General features: G+C 34.5%; 1 protein-coding gene across 4 annotated transcripts in view; it reads right to left on the bottom strand.

The window, feature by feature from the left end:
• ARHGAP29 (Rho GTPase activating protein 29) overlaps positions 1–25,672 on the bottom strand; it is a 68,559-nt gene extending 42,887 nt beyond the window's left edge. Inside the window, exons 1-3 of one of the 4 annotated variants that reach the window (XM_081305039.1) lie at positions 25,507–25,672; positions 17,302–17,538; positions 3,650–3,784 (exon numbers count right to left, since the gene is read on the bottom strand). In XM_081305039.1, coding sequence (XP_081161165.1) covers positions 3,650–3,784; positions 17,302–17,506 — 340 coding nt within the window. In that variant the 5' untranslated portion in view covers positions 17,507–17,538; positions 25,507–25,672. The other 3 variants (XM_081305040.1, XM_081305041.1, XM_081305042.1) reach the window with 3 other exon arrangements.
• Between the last annotated feature and the right edge of the window lie 694 nt (positions 25,673–26,366).

The following is a 26,366-nucleotide window of genomic DNA, read 5'->3' as shown; positions in this document are numbered from 1 at the left end:
AAGCGTGCCTGGGTTCCATCCTTGGTATCCAAAACAAAAAAGGCTAGAGTAAGGCACAGATATTTTTCAAAAGCTCTCCCAGGTGACACTAATATGCAAATAGAGTTGGAAAGCAAAAACTCCTAGATTGGGATGAATTAAACCTCAAGCCTACAAATTCCCTGAAATTACAATCAGATTTGTGGAGGGTGAGGACAGTCCACACCTTTCATCACATTCTTCTAAATATCCCTAATACAAACAAAAAGAAAAACTTAAGAATCATTGCAAATAATTTTTAAAATATTCTTAAGACTTCTGTTCTGGCCAAGAAACAGGTTATAATTAAGCCAGAAACAATTGAAAAAAAAAAAAAAACCTGTATAAAATTTAAAGACAACATTTTTCAAGACACTGGATTATCAGGCAATAAAGGACAGTAATCCCTGAAAGAAACACCATGGTAGGCTTACAACTGCCCACTTTATTGTCTAATATTACACAGTGTGGATTCACAAGCAAAGGAAATTACAGGGGGCAGGGGGAGAGACACAAATGGACACAATCTTGTTGTGTCAGGTCATCAAGAGGACCTAACAATTCTATTTGTGTATCCAATAAACAGAGCTTCAAAATGCATGAAGCAAAAAGTAAGAAAGCTGCAACAAGAAATTGACAAACTCATAGTGATAGCAGAGATTTCAATAGCCCTCCCTGCAACTGACAGAACACACAGATGGAAAATGAGTGAGAGTAGGAAGAGCTGAATGATACTGTCAACCACCTTGGCAAGACGGACAACTATAGAGCACTCCAACTACTGACAGCAAACACATGTTCTTTTCAAATGAATATTTACCAACACAGGCCTTATTATGGGCCATAAAACATGTCTCACACTGAGTTTGAAAGTATTCATATCAGACAAAACACATTCAGTGACTACCTGGAATTAAATCAAGAATAAATAATAGAAGATCTCTGTGAAATTCCCAAATATCAGAAAATTAAATTTCAAACTTCTAATTAACTCATGTGTCAAAGAAAAAGAGGAGAAATTAGATCAAAATTTGTGAAACAGGAGGTGGAGAATTATAAGGGGAATAAACATTGCCATCACTATAATGATGTTTTCACAGGAATGTGCATTTGTCAGAATTTAACAATACATACATGTATATGCTTGTATATGTGTAATATATCTCTGGAAAGATGTAAAAGAAAGCAGTAGTAGTTATTACTTATCTAGGGAAAGATATGGGTAGGCAAAGAGGCTGAGGTTAAAAAAAAATGTTTATTGGTGAACACCCTCTCTCACAATTTGTATTTACTTGTGTAAATGAACTGCATATTAAAAGAATCAAATTTGAAAACATGAAATTCTATATTCTTGGAGGTATAATTATAGCTTATTTTTCTGACTGCCATTTTATAAATAAAGAGCAAAATACAGATCATGAAAAACCTAAGTAAAACCTCCTTCTCATTTAAATTATGAATTAAAATTGACCTAAATAAATGAAAATATGACTACTAAATACAGCATAAATTCCTGAGTTCTGAAAATGTCTTTATCTGCTTCAAAAATAGCGTGTATCTCTCTTGCCACATTGCAAATATTTTGTCAGACTGAACTTCCTGCTTGGAAACAGGAGGAGACACAGGAAATACAAATCACTACTAAAATAAATGGGGGAAAAACTAAGAAATTTTCTTCTCAACTTATGGCAAGGTAAATGTCATATGAACAATAACAAGTAAGGGGAATTAAAGATTGCAATTTCTCATTTCTTCTGCATAGAAAGTAGATGCACTTCATACATTCAAATCCGAGGAACACAAACAACATTCTGTGTTCTGTATTGTGGGGTGGGTTATTTGTTTTTGTTTGAGCAGTCTGGCAAATATGAAAAATGCATTTGATGGGTAAGAACTCCAAAAAAGGCAAGTGCTTAGGTCACTGTTGTTTTTTAAAATGTAATCAGATGATTAAGACTAAAATGATCTAAATGATCTTCAAACTTCTATAACTCTTTTATTTTACCATACAAGACTTTTTCTTAACATTTCTCTCTAAAATAAGCATAACAAAAATGTACATTTACAGATTTCTGCAAAGAGTGAAGTATGTAAAGCACTCAGATTGCTTGGGACAGCAATCTATTACTTTTAATGTCTATTAAAAAATGGTTTCCACCTATACCTTCACTTTCCAGCTTTTGAAAACTAGATTATCATTAAATCAAAGAATTAAATAAGCTCTGATCTCCATTTTGCAGATCACTGAATATTTTTCATTTACAATATCAATATATTTTTAGGGGGCTTCAACATTAGGAGTAGGGACAGGGAAGAAGGAAGCTTTTATTTAAAAACATGCAAACCTACTCCAAAGAACAGGTTTTTTTAAGTTTTCTAGTCTCACAAATTCTTGCTGAAAGAGTAAATTTCACAAGTAATCTTCCGCTTTTAAAGTTTCATCCAACGCAAAAGTAAAACAGTAACAATCCCATGTAACGATAGTCATCGTGGGAAATGATATTCAAAAGATTACTTTAGCTCAAAGATAAAAAGATCTCCAAGGCAATTGAGAGACAACTTTCTTTGTCTGTTTCTGGAATGTGGACACCAACCACACAGGCACTCCTTCCCCAGGACATCCTGACTGCACACAGTAGCCACTGACAACAATTGAACTAGGTCGCTATTTCCAAGCATGGAAATTTTACTATCTATAGACACAAAAATGGCACTTGTAAACAATCTATTTTAAAACAAATTTGGTTAGTAGGCACATTTTTAAAAGCCACAGAGAAGCTACCCACTTTTCCCACTTAAAATTATGTACCACCCATACAACATCAATTCCCAAATCCACACCTTCAACTCCAAACTTCTCCATAACCCCTAATCTGTTCAACTTGTCTTGTTTTGTCAATTGACATCCATCCCCTCTAGACAACAATCAACAACCTACCACTACCACATCCCAGTTTTTGCCTTAAATCAGACCTTCAATCCTTATCTTGCTCACAACTTCTAAAAATCTCCTAATTAACCTAAATAAATACTCTCTTCACTCTCAATTCTTATATGTTGCAGCCCAGAATAATTTTAACAATTTTGAGTGGCAAGTCATTTAACTGGGAAGTCCCAATTCTTGACTGTTTTAGCACACATATGCTATGTGAGTGTTCACACACACACACACACGCGCGCGCACGCGCGCGCACACACACATATAGAGGATAAACTTATTTAACAATTTTCATTTTCAAATCTTGAAATAAGCCTTGTTCTCCACTTGGTTCCTTTTACAAAATGAAATTGCTACAATTGAACATTTTCTAACATCACTTGTCCTCACATAACAAAGACACATATTGTTCAAAATATCATGAACTCATTCATAAAGCGCAATTTTTAAACATCACTTGTTTGGTTTAAGTTGGTAGTTTTACAATGTTCACTGACAAAGTTTTCATTTTTAAGAGGAAGAAACTGTAGGTGTGACTTAGTGGAAGTATTTAAATATCCAAGTATGCATAACTCTTTATTGATACACCTCATACAAATGCCATCAGAGGAAATGGTTATACAGTCATTATGAAACAGAATGTCTCACTGGAGACTTTTTGACCAAGCTACCCTTTTAACATATCATGCTTACCTTTCACTTTTGCAGTAAGCATTTCTGCAGCATTTTGAAGATCGACAGAATTGAGGTTCTGATGCTTATTCATTACAGACTTTAAAACATGGAGAAGCTCATCCAGACGTATATAAATGACTTCTTTAAAACAGTCTTAAAAAGGGAAAAAAAAAAAAAATTTGTTTCCAAAGAAAAGTTCTGGAAATCCAAGCTACAATAGATCACATGAAACACATTTCAAGTGAAAGGCATTAGAAAGCATTCCACAATTGTTGCCTACTACACATTCACTTCTAATTCTACTACTGCAGTTATGTTATCTTTAGAAAATTCTTGGTCATTTTAATTCATTAAGGATTTCAAAGACTTTCACAATTATGGTCAATTTAGCACTACCCTTTTCAGTTTTCTCAGTCTACATATGCTCTCCAGATTTTCCTTGAAACAACCATATAAGGTATTTCCTGTCTTACAGTTTTTACTATCATATATTTAATATATGTGATAACTACATTAAGAGTCCTAAAAAGTTTGATGTTTACATAACTAATGTTTAAAAATACATGTTCAGTTTCTACATTAGAGTTAATTCTTTCCATTAAGGAATTATCAGTTATTGGAAACAGAAACTCTCAGGCTATATGTAAGGACCATCATTTGACCTGCATATTAAAAAAAAAACTGCAATATAAATTACATATGATCTAATGCATCGATCTTTTAATAAATTTTTGTGCTTTTTAGAAAAATGTAATTAGTTGCTAATGATGACAAATTGGGTGAACCATTTTAAATTTTCCAGATTTCTGCCTACTCTAAAAAAAGCAAGACTGGATTAAACCAGGCCTGCCATCTTCCTCAGCAGCTGGAGCAAAGCAGTGCTACCCTCTTAGATGTGCACATTTCCCAGGACCCACTAGTCTAATCCTAGCCTCCTGTGCTCATTTATACCACCCCTGCCAGAGGGATGCAGATAAGAGTTTTATAGCCCCCCCAAAATAAGTGATCATATAATTTATCACCCAAACCAAAATTCTTAGTAAGTAAAAAGGAGGATGCTCCTCATAATCATGCTAGCATAACAGGCATATTGTGGATTATCATTCCAGGCAAACCAATATGTATTATAAACCTACCTTTAGGACTCTGAAGTAATCTTCAGAAGTTTGAAAAAATAACCATCTTAAACATAGTATGATTCTCCTTTCCTTGACCTTACATAGCATTAGCATTTAATAATGGTTAATATTTATTTAAATGCTCAGTTTGTGCTAGGCACACTTAAAAATGCTTAAAAGATATATTGTCCCATTTAATGTTCATGACCTTATTAGCTATCAATTCTCCATTGTACATGAGAGAACTGAGGGTCACCTAAGTTTACCAGGTAAACTGTGGAGCCAGAATTTAAAGTCAACATATATAATTCCAGAATATATGCTCTTAATGTTATACTGCCTTCCTACTGAAATAGTTCAGCTTAAAAACCGAAAATAATTTTTTAAATGTAGTATTATAATTAAATGTATATTTATGTTTTCAGAAATGTTGGAAGATAATCACTAAACAAATTATTCATTTTACAGAAATGTTGGAAGATACCAGAATGAAGAGCTATCCATAGCATAAAAAATAAAAATATTTCAACATAATCCATAAAATATTCCATTTATTAAGAGCACTATCAAGAGTGAAATAAATGCGTAGAACAAGAGGAGCAATGGGTGGAGGTGCCAGGAAAACAAGATAAAGAGCTGGGCATATCAGGGCAAAGAGTATTCAGAGAGAAGCAAAAAAGAGTGGTCCACATAGTACTAGAAGCAAGAGACAAAACAGGGCCTTCCAGGAAAAAAATCTGATTCATTCATCTATCAAATTTTATTGACAGGGGAAAATTAAAAAAAAAAACATGAGATTAAGTATTAGCTTAATTAACTCTGGAAGTAAGTAGATTAAATAAGTAAGACTAAAGGCAAAGGAAATACTCTTGAGTACTGTACTCCAATTGAAATTTTTTCAATGGGAATTTGGGTTTATAACTGACACCATTATACATGTACACTAGAACTGAACAAATGAATAAATGGATAACATGGTGGAAGCCAGGCATCTCATCTCACTGTTACAGTGGAATTTAGAAATAAACAGGAGGAGGAAACTATAATTTTCCAGGTTGTGATGCATTAAAGTTGGAAACTTCAGTATGAACTGATGTTTGGCTTGATATAAATGGTTACACATAGGATATTTATAGATATGTATATATGGACACATGGATCAGCACAGACATATGTATTTCTCTGCTGTCAGCCAAGGGAGTCTATAAACAAATGCCACCCCAGTAGCAACAAGCATAACTAGCACACCGGTCTTGGTTCCTGAACCATTCTCCAATAAAAGGAATCAGAACTCATTTAAGAAATGACTAATTGTAGGACAGGGGCAGGAAATATACAAGTTGAGTCAAAAGCATCATATAGTGCCAGAAAGTAAGGAAGCGGGAGGGAGCAAAAAGAGAGTATGGAGAAGTATCAGGTAACAAAATCTATCAAATTATCTATGTCCATGTACAAATATACCACAATGAATCTTGCTTATATGTATAATTATAATGTACTAATTGAAATAATAATAATAAAAAGATTAGTAGAGTCAGCAGATCAGGAGAAGGAGGAGAGAAGGGGAAGGGAGGGTATTGGAGAATGATAGGGATCAATGATGTTATGTGCATGTACAAATATGGTATAATGAATCCCCACTATTATGTATAGTTATAATGCATCAATAAAAGACTTTAAAAAGTGAAGAGGGTATGTCAAAGGTGTACAAAAGTCAACTGAAAAGGTTCCCTCTGTCCAAAGCTATAACAACTGGAGGAATAAATAGTACTAACTTTATACCTAAAGTATAAAAAAAATCCATACATTCATATTAATATAAATGAATGAACAGATTAGTAAATGAGAAGAAACAAACCTCTTGTGTACAAGAATACTAAATACTTTATGTAGATACTTTGCCCTCAGAGAGGTATGCATAGTGATTTCTTCCAAAGAGTACAATATGCATGGGAGGATAAAAGCAGTAATTTCACTGTGTAGAAGGTGACAAACACCACATAAGACAATTAATCAAGGTTAACAACAATAATAAATCATGTTGGTAGCAAGTACCCTTGAGATGATAGGATGAAAAAAAAACACTGTACATCTGTAATCTCTCTTCCAATATTTCACAACCTTGGTCTAATCATGAGAACACCAGAAAATTGTAACCAAAGGACATGCGACATAGTATATAGCCAGTACTCCTTGAAACTTTCCTTACCAAAAATGAGGAAAGTCTGAGAAACTTAAGAGACAGGGAGAACTTAAGGAGACATGACCATTAAATGTACTGTAAAAGGATTCTAGAAGACAAAAAAGGGCATTTGGGGAAATCTATAAAATCTGAATAAACTATGGACTTTGTTCAACAAATAAGGTAGCATTATTATTGGTTACTGTCAAATATTGGTTCATTAATTCTTACGAAGTTAAGGCAAACTGGACATAGGATTATATGGAAACTCCATATACTGTCTCAATTTTTCTGTGTATCTAAAACTGTTCTAAAAAGCAAAGTCTGTTTTAAAAATGAAATAAAAGCCAGTCAGAGATTTTAGGAATTTTATGTACAGCTGGCATTTTCTCCATAAACCTAATTTTTAAAAATCATTTATAATTTTTAATCCTTAGGACAAATATGAATATACAACTTAATGAACTATATTAATTAAATAAACAATGGTTTGGTAATTGTGGGTGTTAAAGTTTACTTAGTTAAGCCAATATAGCATAGTGGTTAAAAAGGATAGCCTTTGGAACCAGACTCCCTGACTTCAAATTCTACCTCCATGGCTGAGAAACTTGGGCAAGTTACTTAATCTCTCTGTGCCTACTTTCCTTGCCTATAAAGAGAAGACAAAGAGGGTCACTTCATAGAGTTGTGAGATTAAATGAGTTAAAACACATAAAGCACTTAGAACAGTTGCTGGAACATAGTAAGCCCTCTATCAACATTTGCAGTTCCTATTATCTTAAGCAACAGAAGATATAGGTTATAAAGGTTGGATTCTGAAACAATATCCAGTAGCACTGAAATAAAACAAACTTCTGGGAAAATAGTACAACTTGATAGTTGTAAGGAAAAACTGTAAAACACTCCAGACTTCCTATGTTATCCCAGTTTTGTACAAGTCTTTTCTTTATACTATGAAGCTAGTCTATGCTAATACTTCTGGATACTTACCAAAACCAAGGTTGAGTGATGAGCATCACAGAGAATTGTAGTACATTCTTTTTAAAACCTAATCTATGGTAGTGCAATAGTATAGATGCTAAATATTCCCCAAAGGCCCATACTGGTTCTCAGCATGGCACTATTGAAAAGTGGTGAAATCTTTAGAAGGAAGGGCCTGATCACTGGGGACATATCCTTAAAGGAGACTTTAAGGCCCCAATCCATTCCATTTCTCTTCTCCTCTTGTTCTGTAGCTCGATTTGTTCTATCATATAAGTCTTCTTAAAAATTACTGCAAAACACTCCAATAACTGTCAGCAAAAAATACCAAATTGAAATTCCGTTTTTTCCTACAATCATGTGCTGCCTCTCCACAGGCCCCAAACCATGGGGGTGTTAATTGATAATGAACTGTAAACCAAAATAAATTTTTCTTTATATATATATATATATATATACACACACACACACACACACACACACACATACATATACACACACATATATATATATATCTTATGTATTTTTATATCTTATGTAATGACCCAAAGCTGACTAATAATCTCAAAGAGAAAAAAGCTAGTCATTTCTAATATTCACAATAAAATCAACAGATATTAATATACTTGAGAAATATTCAAGAATATATTGTTGTATTTTGAAATCTCAGGGCAAAAAGAGCTTTATTTTAAATGATTGTCAACAACCACCACCAATTAGTATAGGCTATTAAGGAAGAACTACAAAATACTAATGACCTAAATATCTAAATAAACTAGGGTCATAAATTCTGGCCTTCTCAGAGTCAAGGAAATCAAGTATATGGACATCCACATATTTCAAAATTATTAAATATTTTTAAATTGTCTCAGTTTTAATTTCTAACGTAGTAGGTAATATGTAATAGATACAAAATACACAAGTGAAAACTCTTTGAAATCCTCAGTAATTTTTTTAACAGATGTCATGAGAATCCCTGCTATAAGTTTTCTTAAAAAATTACTGCAAAACAGTCCAATAACTGCAGCAAAAAATACCAAACTGAAATTCCGTTTTTCCATACAGAAATCATTATAAAAAGATATTGAAGTTGGTCCAAAGCAACTTACTAAAAAACAATAACTAAGTTATTTAGAAACATTTCAAAAAGACAAATAAATTGCACTACAAATAATTCGAATTTCTATGATTAAACATATTTCTGAAGCCTATAAATCAATGGCAATGAATATGTCAACTAAATAAAATGTTAATCACAGAATCATAAACTTTTCTATATATTTGGGCAGAAGGGTTGACTACTAGGACATGAATATACCCAGGTAAATTTCACCTGGGATTTCATAAATTAGCAAGCCCTCAGCCATTTGTGCCATAAAAAGTTAAAAGAAGACAAAAAAGGTTCCATTTTCCCCACAGAATAAAACTACCTCAAATTATCTTTAAAGAAGCAAAAAGCTGGGGCTGCAGTTGTGGCTCAGCGTAGAACGCTCACCTACCACGTGAGAGGCCCTGGGTTTGATCCTTAGCACCATATAAAAATAAAATAAAGGTATTGTATCCAACTATAACTAAAAAGCAAAATATTAAAAAAAGAAGAAGCAAAAAGCCTCTAACTAAAAATATAACTTTTAAAAAAAGTTTTAAGGAGTTTAAACAGTTTGTTCATCAAAAGTAAATATCCCCTGCCCTGCCACCACAAAATAAAACAAAGCAGTCACACAATGAAAGCAAAACTGTTCTTTCATAAAGTGTGCTTGGTGTTAGAAAACAAAAGATTGATTAAGAAATCTCAGTTCCAATCCTTGATCTACCACTGCCTTGAAATGATTATAAATAAAACTCTTGGCTTCTCTAATCTTAGATTCATTAATAGTAAGAGAGAATTGATAAGAATACCTGTTTTACTTTATAAGGTTGTTGTGAATACCAAATAAATTAATAGAGATGAAATTGTTTACAGTCTTAATATACAAATAATGATTATTACTAGTAAATCCATAAGCTATTCAAACTAAGTATCTTTGAAAACAGATGTGTCTCAGGTACAATGAGCAACAAACATATTTATAGGTAAGTCTCAATGTTTTAGTTAATGAAAAAGAAACATTAAAGTTCCAATTTCATTTTACATGTGAAATCTAAATAAGTTACTTGGAAATAGTCATTACACATATATCTTATAAAAATACTTCTATGCCTGTCAACTTATAGTATTTAATTTTGTTCTATAACTAATACAGGATAAATTTTAAAGTCACAGTGGCCACACTGTAAATGTAATAAAGTTTAATTAATTCCACAAAAGTATTATAGATGTGAATATAAGAAAATCCAACCAAAGTCTTAACAGCAATTATCTAGAACAGTAAAAAAGTATCTACTACCCCTGTAATATGGTAACCTGACTTTTAATTATTGCTTTGCCTATTTGTGCCATTTATTTTCTGCTTCATGCAGCTTATCAAGTGAAAACAGATCAGCCAGCTCTATTTTGGGGTTCTCATGCATTAACACAATACTACACTGTTTATATTGCAAACATTTCATGGAAATGCTTAAGTAAATAAATTTTAAAAACCATTGTGTTTTCCTTTATTTTAAAAAATCTTAAAATCAGTCTTGTTAATTCAGCTTAACCTAACTAGGGAGCGCAATGAAAAGAACAAGGAGGAAAAAAGCATCAGAACTCATCACTAGGAAACTCCTATGTTTTGCTATAATAACTTTTGAATTTATAGGAAATGAAACTCTAGGAATAGTAGCTTTATCTACTTACCTGTGGACTATAAAAACAATAACTGGTGACACTTCAAAACACTTGCTCTAAACTAAATCCAGTGATGTAGATACTGTTATCTCTTTTTAACAGATGTAGAAACCCAGGCACAAAGGTTAGAGCTAACTAGCAAGTAGGAGTAATGAAGATTAGAACCTCAGGTATTCTGGCTCTAAAGTTTGTGTTCTTACTCACTACAATACATTGCCACATGGCTAAAGAAGTTAAAGCTTAATGACAAGATATTCTGCATATTTGATTTAACAGGCTTTAACTTCCAATAACTATGACAGTTGTTACTATGTATAGTAATAAATTTTGTAAACCATTCTAGGCAAGCACAGAAGAGTACTACAATCTTCTATGAACTGGTAGAGGTGTAATAAATGAGCTACCTGTATTTAATACTTCACTCTTCAAAGATTCATTTCATCTCTTTTTGTCTCTAAATCATAATCTAATAACATTCACATTCATTTCTCCTAAGTGATACCTGTTAGAAATCACTTCTAAAGAGGATGACTTCTAGAAAACAGCACAACATATGGGACTAGCAATTTAATTTTCCTAATATCCCACAAAACTGTGGCACACTGTGAGGCTAAAATTAAATCAGTGAGGTAAAATTAACACACACTGAAATTTGTCTGGGAAAAAAATTACCTAACTTACTGTACATTCACAGGGGGGTGGGGGTAGTTAGTTAATATACAAGACAAGTAATTAAATGTGCAAATTCATGCAGAATCTCTCATAACAGAACAGCTAATGGTATTAAGCTTTTCATTTAACTCCTATTATTCAATAAAATTTGCTTTCAAAAGTTAACATACTTCTTCTAATTACAGTTCTATAAGATCTAGGATCTAAAATTCATCAGAAGCTACCATTATAAAATAAATTATGGTTTTACAAACTAAAATAAGCTCTTAAAATTAGAAGGCACTTTTAAAAATTCATGAACTTAACTAATTTATCTGAAACTGATGATAAATTTTTATCTTCCATTCTTGCCTATTTAAAAGACAAACCAAAACCAAACAACAAAGCAGAAAAATAAGGCACATAATTATAACAGTAAACTTTCACTAAAATCTATTTTAAAATACCATTACACAATCAATACGAAAAACCTATAAGAAGTATTAGACTGGTTTTCTCCATCTAACATTTTATAATGGCACTTAACGCTTTCAAGCAATGAGTAGCAAAAAAATGAGGTATTTTGCACTATTCCTTCAAGCCTAATTAAAAAGACTTGAACCTTTAAAATTCACAGATTTTGGACCTCCTTGAATGACACTATATCTGGAAATGGGAAGATATGTCACAAAGGTATACTTTTAAACTACTGAATAAGCTAGAAGTACATTTATAAATCTGTTATTTGAAATTCAGAAGACATTATTCCTCAGGGAGCAACCATAAACCTGAATTAGTACTTACACTGCACATACATTAATCTACAGTATTATAATTAAACAGAAGGTATTTATGCATGGGTGAATACCTTCAGTGCTTTCATATAAGATATAGATTTATCCCTGTAATTATTCATAATGTACCTTAATAACAATGGATAGAGATATAAAACTTCAAATTCTATATCTGCTACATGTATAAGACTACAGGGCAATCTTACCCTGCATATAGTAGTGGAAAGAGAATCACCAAACTACTTATCCTATCAAAGTAAGAGTGGAGTAATTTCATAGTCTTCAAATCTCTCACAGATAGCTATCATGGGAAAATTTGTGAAAAATTTTCATCAGAAAAGTCATAAAAACATTCTAGAGCCTGGGGAGAAAAGGGGATACCCTATAATATGCATTTCATAATTTGAAATGCATATTAATGTTTTTCAATTTCAAACTGAAAAGTATTCAAAATTATATATAATCTCCAAGTTAAATCAAATTCTAATTTACAAAATTGTAAGGCTGACAGAACCTGGTCCAAGTAACTTATTCTTAACAAATGATTAAATGACTTAAGACATATTCCAAAGCAGTAGCAGAACTAGGTCTAGAACCTGGATAATATGATTCTCTGGGAGAGTTTTTCCTGCTATCCTTTACTACCAATTAACCACTAAATAACCTAGCTAGAAAAATTTAAAAAAATATTTTTTTAGTTGTAGATGGACATAATATCTTTATTTTTTGTGTGGTGCTGAGGATCAAACCCAGTACCTTCCACATACAAGGTGAGCACTCTACCACTGAGCCACAACCCCAGCCTCCCTAGCTAGAAAATCATCTGCTTGTTCAAATAAAAAAGGCAATGAAAGTTACACATTCCAAAACCAACCCAAGGAAGGGGATTCCAAACGGACTTTTGTTTCTATTGTAAAAAACTTAAACATTTGCTAATTGTTATCAAACAACTTTTCTAGGTTTTAAAAAATGCTTTAGAAATAAAAAAATATATTTATAATGCAAGAACTCATCTCAGTAGTCTCAATAATTATAAAAACCAAATGTCTACATCAGCACTATCCAATAGAAATGTTTGAAATAACGGTAATTTTCTGTATCTTTACTCTTTAATATGGTAACCATGAGCAACGTGTACTACTGAGCATGTAAAAGGTGGCTACTATAACTGAGAAGTTTTTTACTTTAATTAAATTTAAACAGTCATATATACCTAATGGCTACCATATCAGACAGTGCAAATTTAGATAATCCCTACAACGTACAGAATTAGCTAGTGAAATAATGAAAACTGAGCAGTGCTTTTATAGAGTGCCTGCCATGTAAGGCAGGTGCAATCACTTGGAAAGAATATACCATTCTGTATTAATGACCTCTGGGACCCCAAATAAGGCCAATATTTATCAGCAAAAAGAAGCTGACAAATATCATACAATCTTAGTTATACATCTCATTGGGAAAATGTGGCTAAAAGTACTTGCCTTTATGGGTACCAAATGAATAAATTTCTTTGCATATGAATTTATCACATAAAATGAAAAGCACCACGTACAAGATTCAATATCCCTTATCTAAAATTCTTGGAACCAGAAATATTTTAGATTTTGGAATTTTTCAGGTTTTGGAATATTTGCACAGAGTTTAACAGTTTAGCATTCCTAGTCTGAAAATTCAAAATGCTCTACAATCAAGAAACTTTTTTTTTTCTACTGCCATGGTACTCAAAAAGTTTTGCATTTTAGATTTTTGGGTAGGGAATGATCATTTCTATGACTCACTTGGGTAAATGAAAATATGACCATAAACCAATCAAAAAGATACTTATCTAAGTCTAGCCTCAACAGTAGGATTAAACACCTCAGGCAATAGTCAAGTGAATTTGCACATTACTGCCTCATTATAATTAAACTATACATTATAGAGGGTATTCTGACTAGACCAAAAGGTGACTTGTCTATCCACATTTTTTATTCTTCAAGGCTAACTTTTCAATTCTTTAGCAGCTAACAGATATGAATTAAACGGTAATAAACAATGCCAGAAATCTGAAGGCAAAAGACAAAGTACTGGCAAAGTTGCTGGCAAAATACTGACAAGGTTCCTTCACTTCAATAAAGAACAGTGAAACAGCTCTTTGCTGTCTGGCCACCGTTTATTGCTATAGTGGTAACTACAGAAGTCCAGGAATAGTTCTCAATTCACATGTTTCAAGTCTATAGAAATATAGGTAATAATACGACCTAAAAGAGTTATAGCATTTTAAACATTTTAACTGCTTGCTTGAAGACTATATGTGATCCTTATAATAACTCTATTAAGTAAATAGGAATATTTATTTATTTATTTATTCTGATACTCCAAGAAGCTGAAAATCACACTCAGGCTTAAACACAAGCATATTATTATAAAGCATTCTCCTCATCTTTTATAATGAGATTCATTTATATATTTATATATACTTCCTTGCTTTAGGAAAACAAAACAAAAAGCTTCCAGCCATTCAAATTAACTAAACAGTAATTTTCAGATTTGGATAATAATCTTCCAAAGACAGATAAAACAAATTCTTATTAAATTCAAAATTCATATTGACAGGGGATACATGTATCTTTCAAAATGCCTGAAAAACCAAGCATTAAAATCAATCTTACCAGTATGAGAGTGGGTTATCAAAAAATTGTTTTTATAAGTTTTTAAAAATTAATTTATGGGCTGGGGCTGTGGCTCAGAGGTGGAGCGCTTGCCTGGCATGCATAAGGCACTAGGCTCAATCCTCAGCACCACATAAATATAAAATATTGTGTCCACCTATAACTAAAAAATAATTTTTAAAAAATTAATTTATAAGCTTTTCAATTATTAGTGACACATCTGTTATTTAAGTTAAAGTACTGGTATGCTTATTATTAAAAGGATAATGTCCATACAAATTTTTAAACTTAAACTTCAATGAATAAATTTGTTTCCCTATATATCCTTTTATCTGAAGGGGTAGTCTCCTTCTGTATCTTATTACTATTTTTCTCTTTTTTCATGAGGATTGGCTTCCAATCCTCTTCTTTCCTATTCTCTGAATTGTCTACTCATAAATTAAAACTCATAATTTTTTTTTTTGCCAATAAGGAGTGGTTCACTTTGTTTTAAATTACCACCATTTAAAATCTGTTAAACAAGACATATCTATATAAAATGAGGATTTTAAAGGGTATAAAACTCCTAAGGAAAATAAACAACAAACAGAAATCCTAACTAAAAATCTTATTTATATTATTAAAAATGTACTTCCATTGATACATTAAATAACATCATGTTTTACCCTAAATTGAGGTAAATGATTTGTCAGTAAATATATCATTTTAAATTTCACCTTAAAAATTAACCCACTAACGAACTGTACGACAAAGAGAATAAAATTTACTGTTTACAAACTTAAAAATAAATTTTAAATAAATAATCCAGTTAAGAACAAATCTTTATTACAAAATTATGATCTTTAAAATAAATGGCAGATGTATCATTTCAATAAGGAATTTGTTACTAGTATAATCCTTAATATATTTAGGATATTTTCCATAACAAGTTACCTTTACCACAATTTAATCATCCATTTTAGACTTCAAAATCAACCTATTGAAATTAATAGGAGTGTGAGCAACTTCAACTTCTTTCTAATAATATTTATATACTCTGGAGCCAGGTGCAAAGACATGCCTGTAATCCCCATGGAGCCCTGCAAGAGGATCTCAAGTTCAAAGTTTAGTGAGGCAACTTAGTAAGGGCCTAAGAAACTTAGTGAGACCCTATCTCAAAATAAATAATAGAAGAAAAATGGGGGAGGGGGGACTGGAAATGTGACTCAGTGGTTCAGTGCCCCTGGATTAAATCTCTGGTACCCCGGAAAAAAAAACAATATAGAAACCATATATATACATATATGTATGTTTAACATAATCTCAAAAGAATGATATATGACCGTTGCTTTAAGGAAAATTCAAACACTAAAATTCTAAGACTTTGGGACTGGGGAGGTTGTTCAGTGGTAGAGTACTTGCCTCCCTGAGCTCAAGCCTCAATGCCAGAAAAAAATAATTTTTTATTTTTTTGGAGGCTTCAGTTCTAGTTCAGTTATTTGGGGAACTTCAACTTGAACATTATAATTAGGTTAGAAATATACTCTTAAATTTAGTATAAGCATGAGATGTGGTTTTAGATTCTGGTTGTCAAAATGCATATCAGAAAATAACCATTTAACATAAATGATTTGTTGAAATCTCACACATTTCTAGAAGGCCCAGGAAGTATCATATAAATACAATAAAAGTGAAGTGTAATCTTCACTTTCTATAACATAACATAATGAACATGAAAATGAACTGCTACTTATCACAAAAGAATAGGAGCTGTTTCAACTATTAATTATCACTGACATCAAATTTGGATAATAAATAAACACTAAAAGAAGACTTAGGTACTAAGATGAAGTCAGGGACATATAATTCTTTATTTCTAAATAGACAAATTCTGTGATTATCCCTTAATCTAAGAAGAGATTACAAATCAGCAAAACAAAATTAAGTTTGAATATTGGGGAAGAAAATTCATTCAAATACAGTCATTTAAAAGTTGCCAACAATGTGGAAAGCTGAATTAAGGCCAAAGCATCAAAAATCTACATTGTAAACATTAGTTTGCTTATTAAAGACCAATCAATGTGCTGTACTGTCTTTAACAAGAAGGTTTAGATTCCAATGGTCTCAAATTATCCTGGACCAAACTGAGAGAAACCAAAGACTTATTTTTCCTTTTTGGTACTCTTGTTTCCCCACCCTTACCAAAATTATTATATACTGCATCATTGTTTATTTTTCAAATTTTCTTTTACTTCTGTTCATTTTTTCCTCATTATTCTTATTGATGCATTACATTTGTACATAGTGGTGGGATTTGTAGTTACATATCCATACATGCACATAACAATATAGTTTGGCCAATATCATTCCCCAACTGCACAATTATTTGGCTAGAAAATGGTTCATTTACATTGTAAACATCAAACATTTAGCGGTATGATTAAAATAACTAAAGCAGAATAATAACCTGTTTCTACCATTGTGTACACACTTATCTGTAGGATGGCTGGCAGTAAGAATGCTAAGAGAAAACAGTTGACAAACCTGAAAAAATAGCTTCTTTCAAATATATTAACACATGGGAGAACTTCCTGATATCATTCACCAACTCCTTGATGTAGTCCGGATCAAAACTGGAGTTGGCACTTATGGACTTGAGCCCCATTTCAGAAGTTGTAACATCAGTAGAGAATTGGCCTGATGCCCAAACACGTTTTTTCTTTTCCTTTTTCTGTCTGTGAGCAAGCATCCTCTCATTTAACAATCAGAAAAACTGAAAACCTTAAGGGGGCAAGAAACAAAAAAAAAAAAAAAAAAAAGAGAGAGAGAGAGAGAGAAACACAAATACTACATCAGCCAAGAAAACATTGCCCACAGTCCACCTTAGTCTCCTGTTTTCAATTTTAAAAACAAATGAATAAAACTCTGTACTATGAATAATAGCTTCCATTCATTAAGTGTCCATAATCCTGACAATGCCCAATATGCAAACTATCATTCTTTTCATTTCACAAGTGAGGAGCCTGAGGTTTAGAGGTTTAAAAATATGTCTATGCTCTCAACTGATAAATGATGAACTCTTAAGTTAAATCTAGATCTGCTTTAACTTCCTCTTAATTCCTAAGGTACATAATATTTTTAATTGTAAAAATTGTTCTGAAACATCACTTAGTAGGTCACATCTTCCCTCTATAATATCACCTTCAAAATAAAGATGAAATATGGACTCTGAAAAAAGAAATGTTTTTAAAATCCTCTTCCATTATTTACTATATGCCCTTAGAAGCTGTTAATCATCTCTTCACTTTAGTATGCTTATTTATAAAATCAGAAAAACATCCTGACAACACCTACCCCAGAAGCTTATTTTACAGAATTAAATAAGACAGTCGTATGTAAGTATCCATTGAGCACATAAAAGTAGTTTAATTACAGTTATTTTTTCTAGTGATTATATATATATATATATATATATATATATATATATATAACGCTGACATTCTGGGTTATTAAGTTTCATGAAGAACATTTTTTGTTGAAAACAAGTTCTAAGGATGTCCCCTAATCTGATGTATCCTGACTGTACAAATAAATGTCATGTTATCAGAGAAATATTTCTGGTAAATTAATGATGGAATAGTGAAAAGGCAATGTTTAGAATTATAAAAAAAAAAATAGATTTGAATCTTGGCTCTAGTGTTTTCCAGATGTGTGACTTATACAATTCATACTCAGGTTTGTGAGAAGATTAAAAGGCATCACAAAATTTAGAAATTTTTGTGTTAAAACATCTAATCCTAGCCCACTGGGACCCAAGAGAATCTTGAGGAATTTCTTCTTCATCCTTATTTTAACTTTCCAGAATAAAATCCCCAACTATTTTAAATTTCTTGAAATCAAAAAGGAAACAACTTGAGGAATTAGCCCAAGCATGATCATTAAAAGATTTTTCAAATATTTTGTCTTAAATATTTGGATACTTTCAAAATGAATTCACAGTACAAAGTTTTATGTAATGTTTTCATCATTTGTTAAAATACATTACTGTACCATGTACTATTACACCATGCCCAATTCCACAGATTTGGTTTCTCCCTGGGATTACAGTTCTCTAGTCTATCCCGTTCTATTTCTGCCTCTCCCACACTAGTGAATTGTCATTTCTTGTCTGAGCTACTGCACTAATTTCCTAATGATCGTTCCACAACCATTCTCGTCCCATTATAAATGTAGTGAGTAAACTTTTCAAACATAAATCTCATGGTGTCATTTCTCTGCTCAAACCTTCCAAAGGACAAGTGAAAAAATGTCGTACTCTGTGAGGCTCAAAGTGAGACATGGTGGCTCTTGCCTGGTCCAGCAATGTTATCTGAAGTCACACTCCTGGCTCTCAACACTCCTGCCATAAACATCTCCTTTTCCTTCTTCTAACAGTATTTGTTTACTTTCACCCACAGTATGAAACATCATGACCAGTATAGATACATTAGTATGTAATGTTGGTGTGTGGTATGTGTCAGATCTATTTGTCTTTCATAAAACAGATTTTAGCTAAGGATCTATGAGATATACTCAGATTTTTTTCATTCTATTTCATTTTATTTTATAAATGCTGGTTGCAACTCACTAAATTGTCTTTACACATGTAACGGGGGTCATGACATTATAGCTTAAAAAATACCTACTGTTCACATCAGGGTCCAGTCTACATGCAGATCCATTTGCCTGCAATATTCCTTCTTTTCCTTCACTCACTCACTCTGATCTTACCCAAAGATCACTTCCTCAGAGAAACTTTCCTGCACTACTCCCATGGCCCCATAATCACCATCACCAAACTAGAACAGAACCCCTAGAGATGATCTAGAGCATCCTACACTGTTCATCACTGCATTTACCACAGTCCAAATAGATAATTCAGATCTTACCATTTAGACTAGAATCTTAAGGAAATTAAGACCTTGTCTTGGTTGTTAATCATTTGTTCTCTGTTCACAGCAGTGCTTTACAAGAGAAAGGATGAATTACTCAAACTATTTGCAGAATGAATAATGCATTTGCAGAAACAATGGATATAAATTAATAAAGTTACAACTGACTTTTACAGACACCAAAATAACTCTAGGTTTTTGCAATATTTCAAAGAGAAATTTTTTTTCAAAAAAAAATCTATCTCTTTTTTAAAAAAGGACATGAAGCTGAGTAAAGGCAAAATTACATAAAATTGAAATAAAAGTTATATTTCTATTCTGTTCCTTCTAATTATAGCTTTTTAAGTTCCTTTATCCAATATTCTTTTGTTAATTCCAAATTATTTAAGAATAGAATTTTACACTTCAACTAGTTTCAAGTCTATCTAATATTAATTCTTAAATGTGTAATTTCTAAAATGAACCTAGGATGATTTTTTAGTAGTATAATTATACCTAGCTTTTGCCATCAACAGAAATAAACAAAACAAAAAATTCAAGTGCCTTGTTTGGGCAGCTCTTGTACAAATCACTAACTGAAGAGCTATTAGCCCAACAAATCTTATCACTTTTTCAGTTTACTTAAAGTCATTGTTTACCTCTGGCAGCTTTTAAATTTAGTAAATTAGGCAACTGGTCACTGTTATTGGTAAACATGTTTATAAAAATTAAAGATATATCACAAGTTTCAAATAAAACATTTCACCTAAGTAAAAAGAATGTACTTAAGTAACTATGTCAAATCAGTAACCCAAAGTTGTAAAAAAAAAAAAAATATATATATATATATATATATATATATACATACATGTATATATATACTTGAAAATGTTTATACAAGACAGAGAAATCTGTTCTCTCTCTCCCCCTCCCACTCACACAAGGGGCACTAAAAAGGATTATATTCTACCTCTAGCAATATTACGATTAATGTTCTAATTCTGTGTTTCTACTACTTTTCACATTTAAAACTGGAAAAGGGAAACATTAATATTACAACTGAAAAAATGTTTAGAATACAAATATAAGCCAAGTTTTAATAACTGAACTATGACAAATAAAGTTTAGACAATATACACTTTTCCATGATCATTAATATACTACTAATAAGGCACTTTTCATTTTCCTACATAACAAAATGGATATTTCTAGTAAGAGGTGACATAAAATGTAGTTAATAACAGATTGCAGCTAGTAATTTAATTAAGTTGGGTGCTAATGCATGAAAAGTACTTAGCATAGCACCTGGTTCATCATGAAGACTCAATAACTGTTAGTCATCATTACTTGCAGTGTTTTATTGTTTTTCAACACACTTAAGTAATAAATGTGACTTCACTACATCTGTAGATTGTGAGCAAGAAGCAATTCCAGAGATTTAACTGACTTCATGAAAACCTACTAAAAGCCTTCCAAGTGAAGTTTGAACTGTGTAAACAGATAGTTGAACTCTAATTCTTATAACAATTCTTCCAACTCTGAACCATAGACATTAAAAACATACATTACCCACTTATCATAGAATTTTGTAGCAAGCAGAAAATCACCATGTAAAACTACTTTCTCTGTTTATTCTAAATTCTAAGTAATATAAATTAGAAACATGGACACAGGGTGGGAGTAGCTCAGTGGCAAAGTGCTTGCCTACCATGTGGCAGGCCCTGGGTTGATCCCAAGCACTGAAAGTGGGTGGGGGGCAATGAAAGAAAGGAAGAAAGAAAGTTATATACAAACTTCCTGTGGGTCACGTGGCTTTTCCAACACTTCAGTAACCTGTGTCAATCAATATCCCCTATTCCATGCACATACAACCCCAAAAATGCACATTATAGAAGTATTTTATTTTAGGCACTGGACTACTTGAAATGTGAAATGAATGTTCTCAAGTATCTGTAATTAATAGGACCCATTCTTACTATTTCCACTACAGGAAAAACTGCAGATGTTTCAGAAATCTGCTATTTTAGCACAATTTCTGATATGGTAAGAATCTATTTAAAGATGCTAAAAAAAAAAAAATCAGAAGAGTTCTGAAGGTCTTTAATTACATTTTTAAACGCACTCCCAAGTCTAGTGCAGTGGCACAACACACCTGCAATTCCAGCTACTTGAGAGGATGAGGCAGGAAGATGGCAACCTCCAAGATAGCCCCAGCAATTCAGCAAATTAAAAAAATTAAAAAGGCTGGAGCTCAGTGGTAAAGTGCTCCTGGGTTAAATTTCCAGTAACATAGCAAAACAACAAAACACCCCCCCACAAAAAGAACAGGCAGTGTTTTATCAATAACATGTAAACAATTTCCAAAGGAAGGCGTACAACACACATACACTTCATTCCTGTACAGTTTGAACCCAGCATGCTTAAAAAAGAGGAAGCTGCCCAGCCTCCCACGCCTCCAAAATGTCTAGCATTCCTGGCAGGCAAGGCTTGTCTCAGACCAGCCAAAACTACCCAATGGCAAAGAGCACATTCCCTATCCTGGACTTAAATACAGAAGGAAAGAGAGAGAACCACCATCACCACCACCACTCCAGCCCCTCCCCAAAGGCCTAGTAACAACAGACAAAAGACATATGACAGACAAGAGACAGTCATGGAGACAGAAGGGAAGGAGTGCTTAGCTCTTGCCTTTCGCAGGTAAAATACTGTCCTCTGAAAAGGTAAGAGGCAAATTCCCTCCTGAGAAAGAATGTGAACAAATAAACAAAGGCACGGGTTCATCAGGCATTAGGGTTCAACCTTGAACCATCTCAGACTTGACCTCATCCCTTCAAAGAAAAAAAAAATTAAATTGAAGCCATCAAACCTCAAAACCCATCCAAAATAGAATTGAGACAAAACCACTGAGCTTGAGGAGCCCGCAAACAAAACACCCCTTATAAATTCAAAAGACAGAGGTGAGGAGAAAAACACACTACTGAAATCCTAAAACACCTCAAGGGGAGTGATGAGAGCCCAAGTGGAGTAAGAATTACAATCAGGGTTGGCAGGAGCGGGGCAGGGACAGAGGCAAGTCCACAGACTTAAGCCATCAAGACCACACATTCTGGAACAAAGGCGCTTGGGTTTAGTTCTTCACTCTTGACAATTACTAGTCAGTGTGCTTGTGCTGGTTTTTAACTTTAATTTGCTTATGTGAGAAATAAGTTAAAAAAAACAAGGATCTGTTGCGACAACTAAAGGAGGCAGAACGTGTAACTCTCAAAAAAGCAAGCAATTGGTGTGGTACATGCTATCGGTTTGCTTTTACTGTGGTCACCATCATCAGCTCCCAGCCATGGCTTACCCTTCCCTAATACTTCTAAAAACATGTTAATTAGCTCCCACCTCTTCCTTTAAAAGGAAGACTGTAGGGGCTGGGAGTGTAGTTCAGTGGTAGAGTGCTTGCCTAGCATGCTTAAAGCCCTGGTTCAACCTACAGCACCACAAAAAATAAAATATAAAAAGGAAGACTGTGACACTTGAAAACTTTCTCAGCAACACAACCTGAAACATTCTTCAAGAAAAATAAAATTCTCATCTAGCGAGGTATTATTGCAGAATATCTGCTCTATGAACAAGGTGGCTCATTTACTTACAACCATAATAATAAAGACAATATTAAAGCGCATACCACCTTCCAAAAAAAAAAAAAAAGACCAGAATGTGCTCCTAACTTTCTTAAACCCCCTTGTTTTGTTACACACATAAATACGTCTTTATATGTGTGGTTCATGCTGGAAGTGAATACAAAATTAAAGTAAATGGCAAACAAAATAACCCTCAATGCTTCAAAGCAGAAACATCTAAGCTGGATCAATGACATCCTGGTATACATTAGAGATAATCAGCAATTCTGCACAGGAAGGACCCCTTACCTTCTGTGCTAATTAAAGTTACTCTTTACCTTCAAGCTCACACAAAAACATCATTTCTTTCAAAATGCCTTTTCATCCCCTCCAATGAAAATAATCATCCCTGTACTTTTCCATAGGGGATTGCTCATACTTCTATCAGGTAACCCACATTATGCCTTGGGCCCTAGTTTTTGGTTATTGTATACTGCCACTCAATAAACGGAAAGGTTCTACAGGGACTCTGTCTAGCATAAAGTGAAATCCTGCTAAATTTTCAGAGTGAATGCTGAAAAAATTACCATGGACAGGAAGCAAAATCCTTCCAGGATACCTCCTGGGAATAATCTCTATGGTAGTACTAACCCACTGGGACCAAGAACTCTTGTAAAAGCCCACATTCCTAGGTCAAGGGCTTTCACAGCTGGGAGGTGAAGGTGCTGATAACTGAGATGGTTGTTCTATTTTAGGGAGGTGGAGGGAGCTGGAGTGACCATACATTCACTGAATAGTGATTTCTTCATCTCAGCCAAAGTTCGGTATCCTGCCAACTTGAGGACTGAAACTTTTCTACCTGGGCTTATCTTGCTTTCTTCAAATTCACTCTTAAAAAGTCTTATCAAAATCATGAGACCAGAGCTATATGTATTGTAAACCTAATGAGGCTTAAGTGTCACAGTTCCTCACTTGCACAGTTCTTACAATAAGGAAGCATGTCTAAGTAGGCATTTCTGGCAAAGTGCCTAAAGAAATCACTGGGGGGAAAAAAGGATCTAAATCGCTAAGATATACATCCATAATGTGCTGTGATTTATTTACTCATCCTTAATACTCACCTTCCATCTAATTTTGAATTCTTTTTCATGAAGAGACCTCTACTCCCAAAGTCAATAAGGACGTGAAGTTAATCCAAAGAGGAAAAGATAGCTATAGAACAAAAAGATCTCTGCTGTTTTGAAATGGTCTTGGAAGATTCACAAAACACCTAATGCTCCTCCCTTCCTCCAGAAGATCCAAAGAACTCAGTGGATGTCAAAGATCCAAACAAATCAGAGTAGAATCCCATGCTGGGAGGAGTAGTAGTGAAAAAATGAGATAAATCTGGCACTTGTCTGACTCAAAGACAAGGAGAGTCCTGGTCCACTTGGTTTCCACAGAACCCAGACAGCCTCTGGAATACCAGATTTTTGATCCCGGACGGGGTCCTGAAGACAACCAGGGCAACAAACTCAAAGGGACGTGCTCTCCCTGTAGTAGCTGCAATCTCCCAGTTTATCAATTCCAATTTTGCAAAGCACACGACTTGCCCTAGGGCCATGGTTGGGAAAAGGTGAATAGAAACAGAAGGGACAGTAACAAGGGAAGGGCAAAAAAGGGGTACGATAGAGATGCATCAGAGGGGGCACTCAGAAAGAAAGGGAAGGAGAGTGTTCCTGCACCTTTAGGCCCCCCTCCCCACCCAAAGTAGTAAACAACCAAGGCCTAGAAGAGGTGAAGTGTGTTAAGAAAAAGTAAATATGGAACACGGGGTGTGTTTCTTTACCTCAGCCTTTGTACTAGTCAGAATGAAATTTCAGGAAATGTCACCAAACTTCCAAAAAAAAAAAAAAAAAATCCCACTGGGAAAGACGGACATGAAGACCCGAAAACCAAGAAGGAAAAGTAAACTCCGCAAGCCAGTCTCGCCCGCGGTTCCCGCGGCGTCGCCCCACTCCGGCTGCTCACCGAGGTCCGCAACGTTCCCACAGCGCCCGCTCGTGACGTCCCGCTCGTGGGCGCCCTCGCCCGGGATCGATACTCCCGGAGGACCCCGCCCCGCCCGCAGCCGCCGCGGCCCCGGGCCACCGCGTGGCCGCCCCGACCCCGGACAGCTACTGGCCGGCGGCCGGCTCCGCAGTCCCGAACCAGGTCCGGCGCCAGAGCAAGCACCGCCGTCCCACACTCACCGCGGCGCTCCATCCCGCGTCCCGGACGCGGACGCCCGCCCAACGCTCACGGCCGCCGCCGCCGCCGCCGAGGGCTGGAGCTCGCCGTCCCCATCCCCCACTCACGTCCCGCAGACACCCGGCCAAGCCGCCGCCGCCCCTGCAGCCACCGCCAGGACCGCGCTGGCCGCGGACGCACCGCCCCCGCCTCGCACCGCCCGCCCCCCGGAGTCCCGCCATTGGCCGGCGCTCGTGGGGGCGTGGCCGGAGCGGGCAGCAGGTGGGGGTGACCGCTGGCTCGCGGGGCACAGGCTGTCAGCTGCGCGGCTGCCTCACCCAGTCCTCAAGGTCCCGGGATGCAGGGGCTGCAGCTGGGAAACGGGACGAGTTAGGGGAAAATCACCTTTTGCACATTCCAGTAGGGAGCAAGTCTTCTGTCCTCGTTTAATTGGACATTTCTCGGGCAGACACTATAAATTCCTTCTCAGGACTCTTGTCCTCAACTTCTTTTATAGAACTACTTCTTCCCTCCTTTTGCCTTCTGAAACAAACATACATTTTGTGCCTAACTTTAAAACTTCCCCGCTTTTTCTTTCTTCAGCTGATTGTCATTTTCAAAAAACTACCTGAAAACATCAGTTATTAATGTACACACGGTAACTGGACACATTGAAATGCTCAATAAATACTAGTTGATTACATGTCGATTTAACCATGCAACTTCTTCTTACCATTAAATGCTGCTGATAAATGGGTCTCATTAACACAGTGGGGGGAGAATGAACAACCACAATTAAAGCATTTATCTAGATGTTGGATCACACATTATGTATGGAAGGTAAAAAGCACAGTGTTTGTACTGAATAAAGTGCTGTACATAT

The sequence above is a fragment of the Spermophilus citellus genome (genome assembly GCF_964194105.1).
Source record: "Spermophilus citellus genome assembly, chromosome: 9".
Lineage (NCBI taxonomy): Eukaryota > Metazoa > Chordata > Mammalia > Rodentia > Sciuridae > Spermophilus > Spermophilus citellus.
Note: the sequence above shows the minus strand (reverse complement) of the source record. Positions and strands in the feature narration are given on the sequence as shown.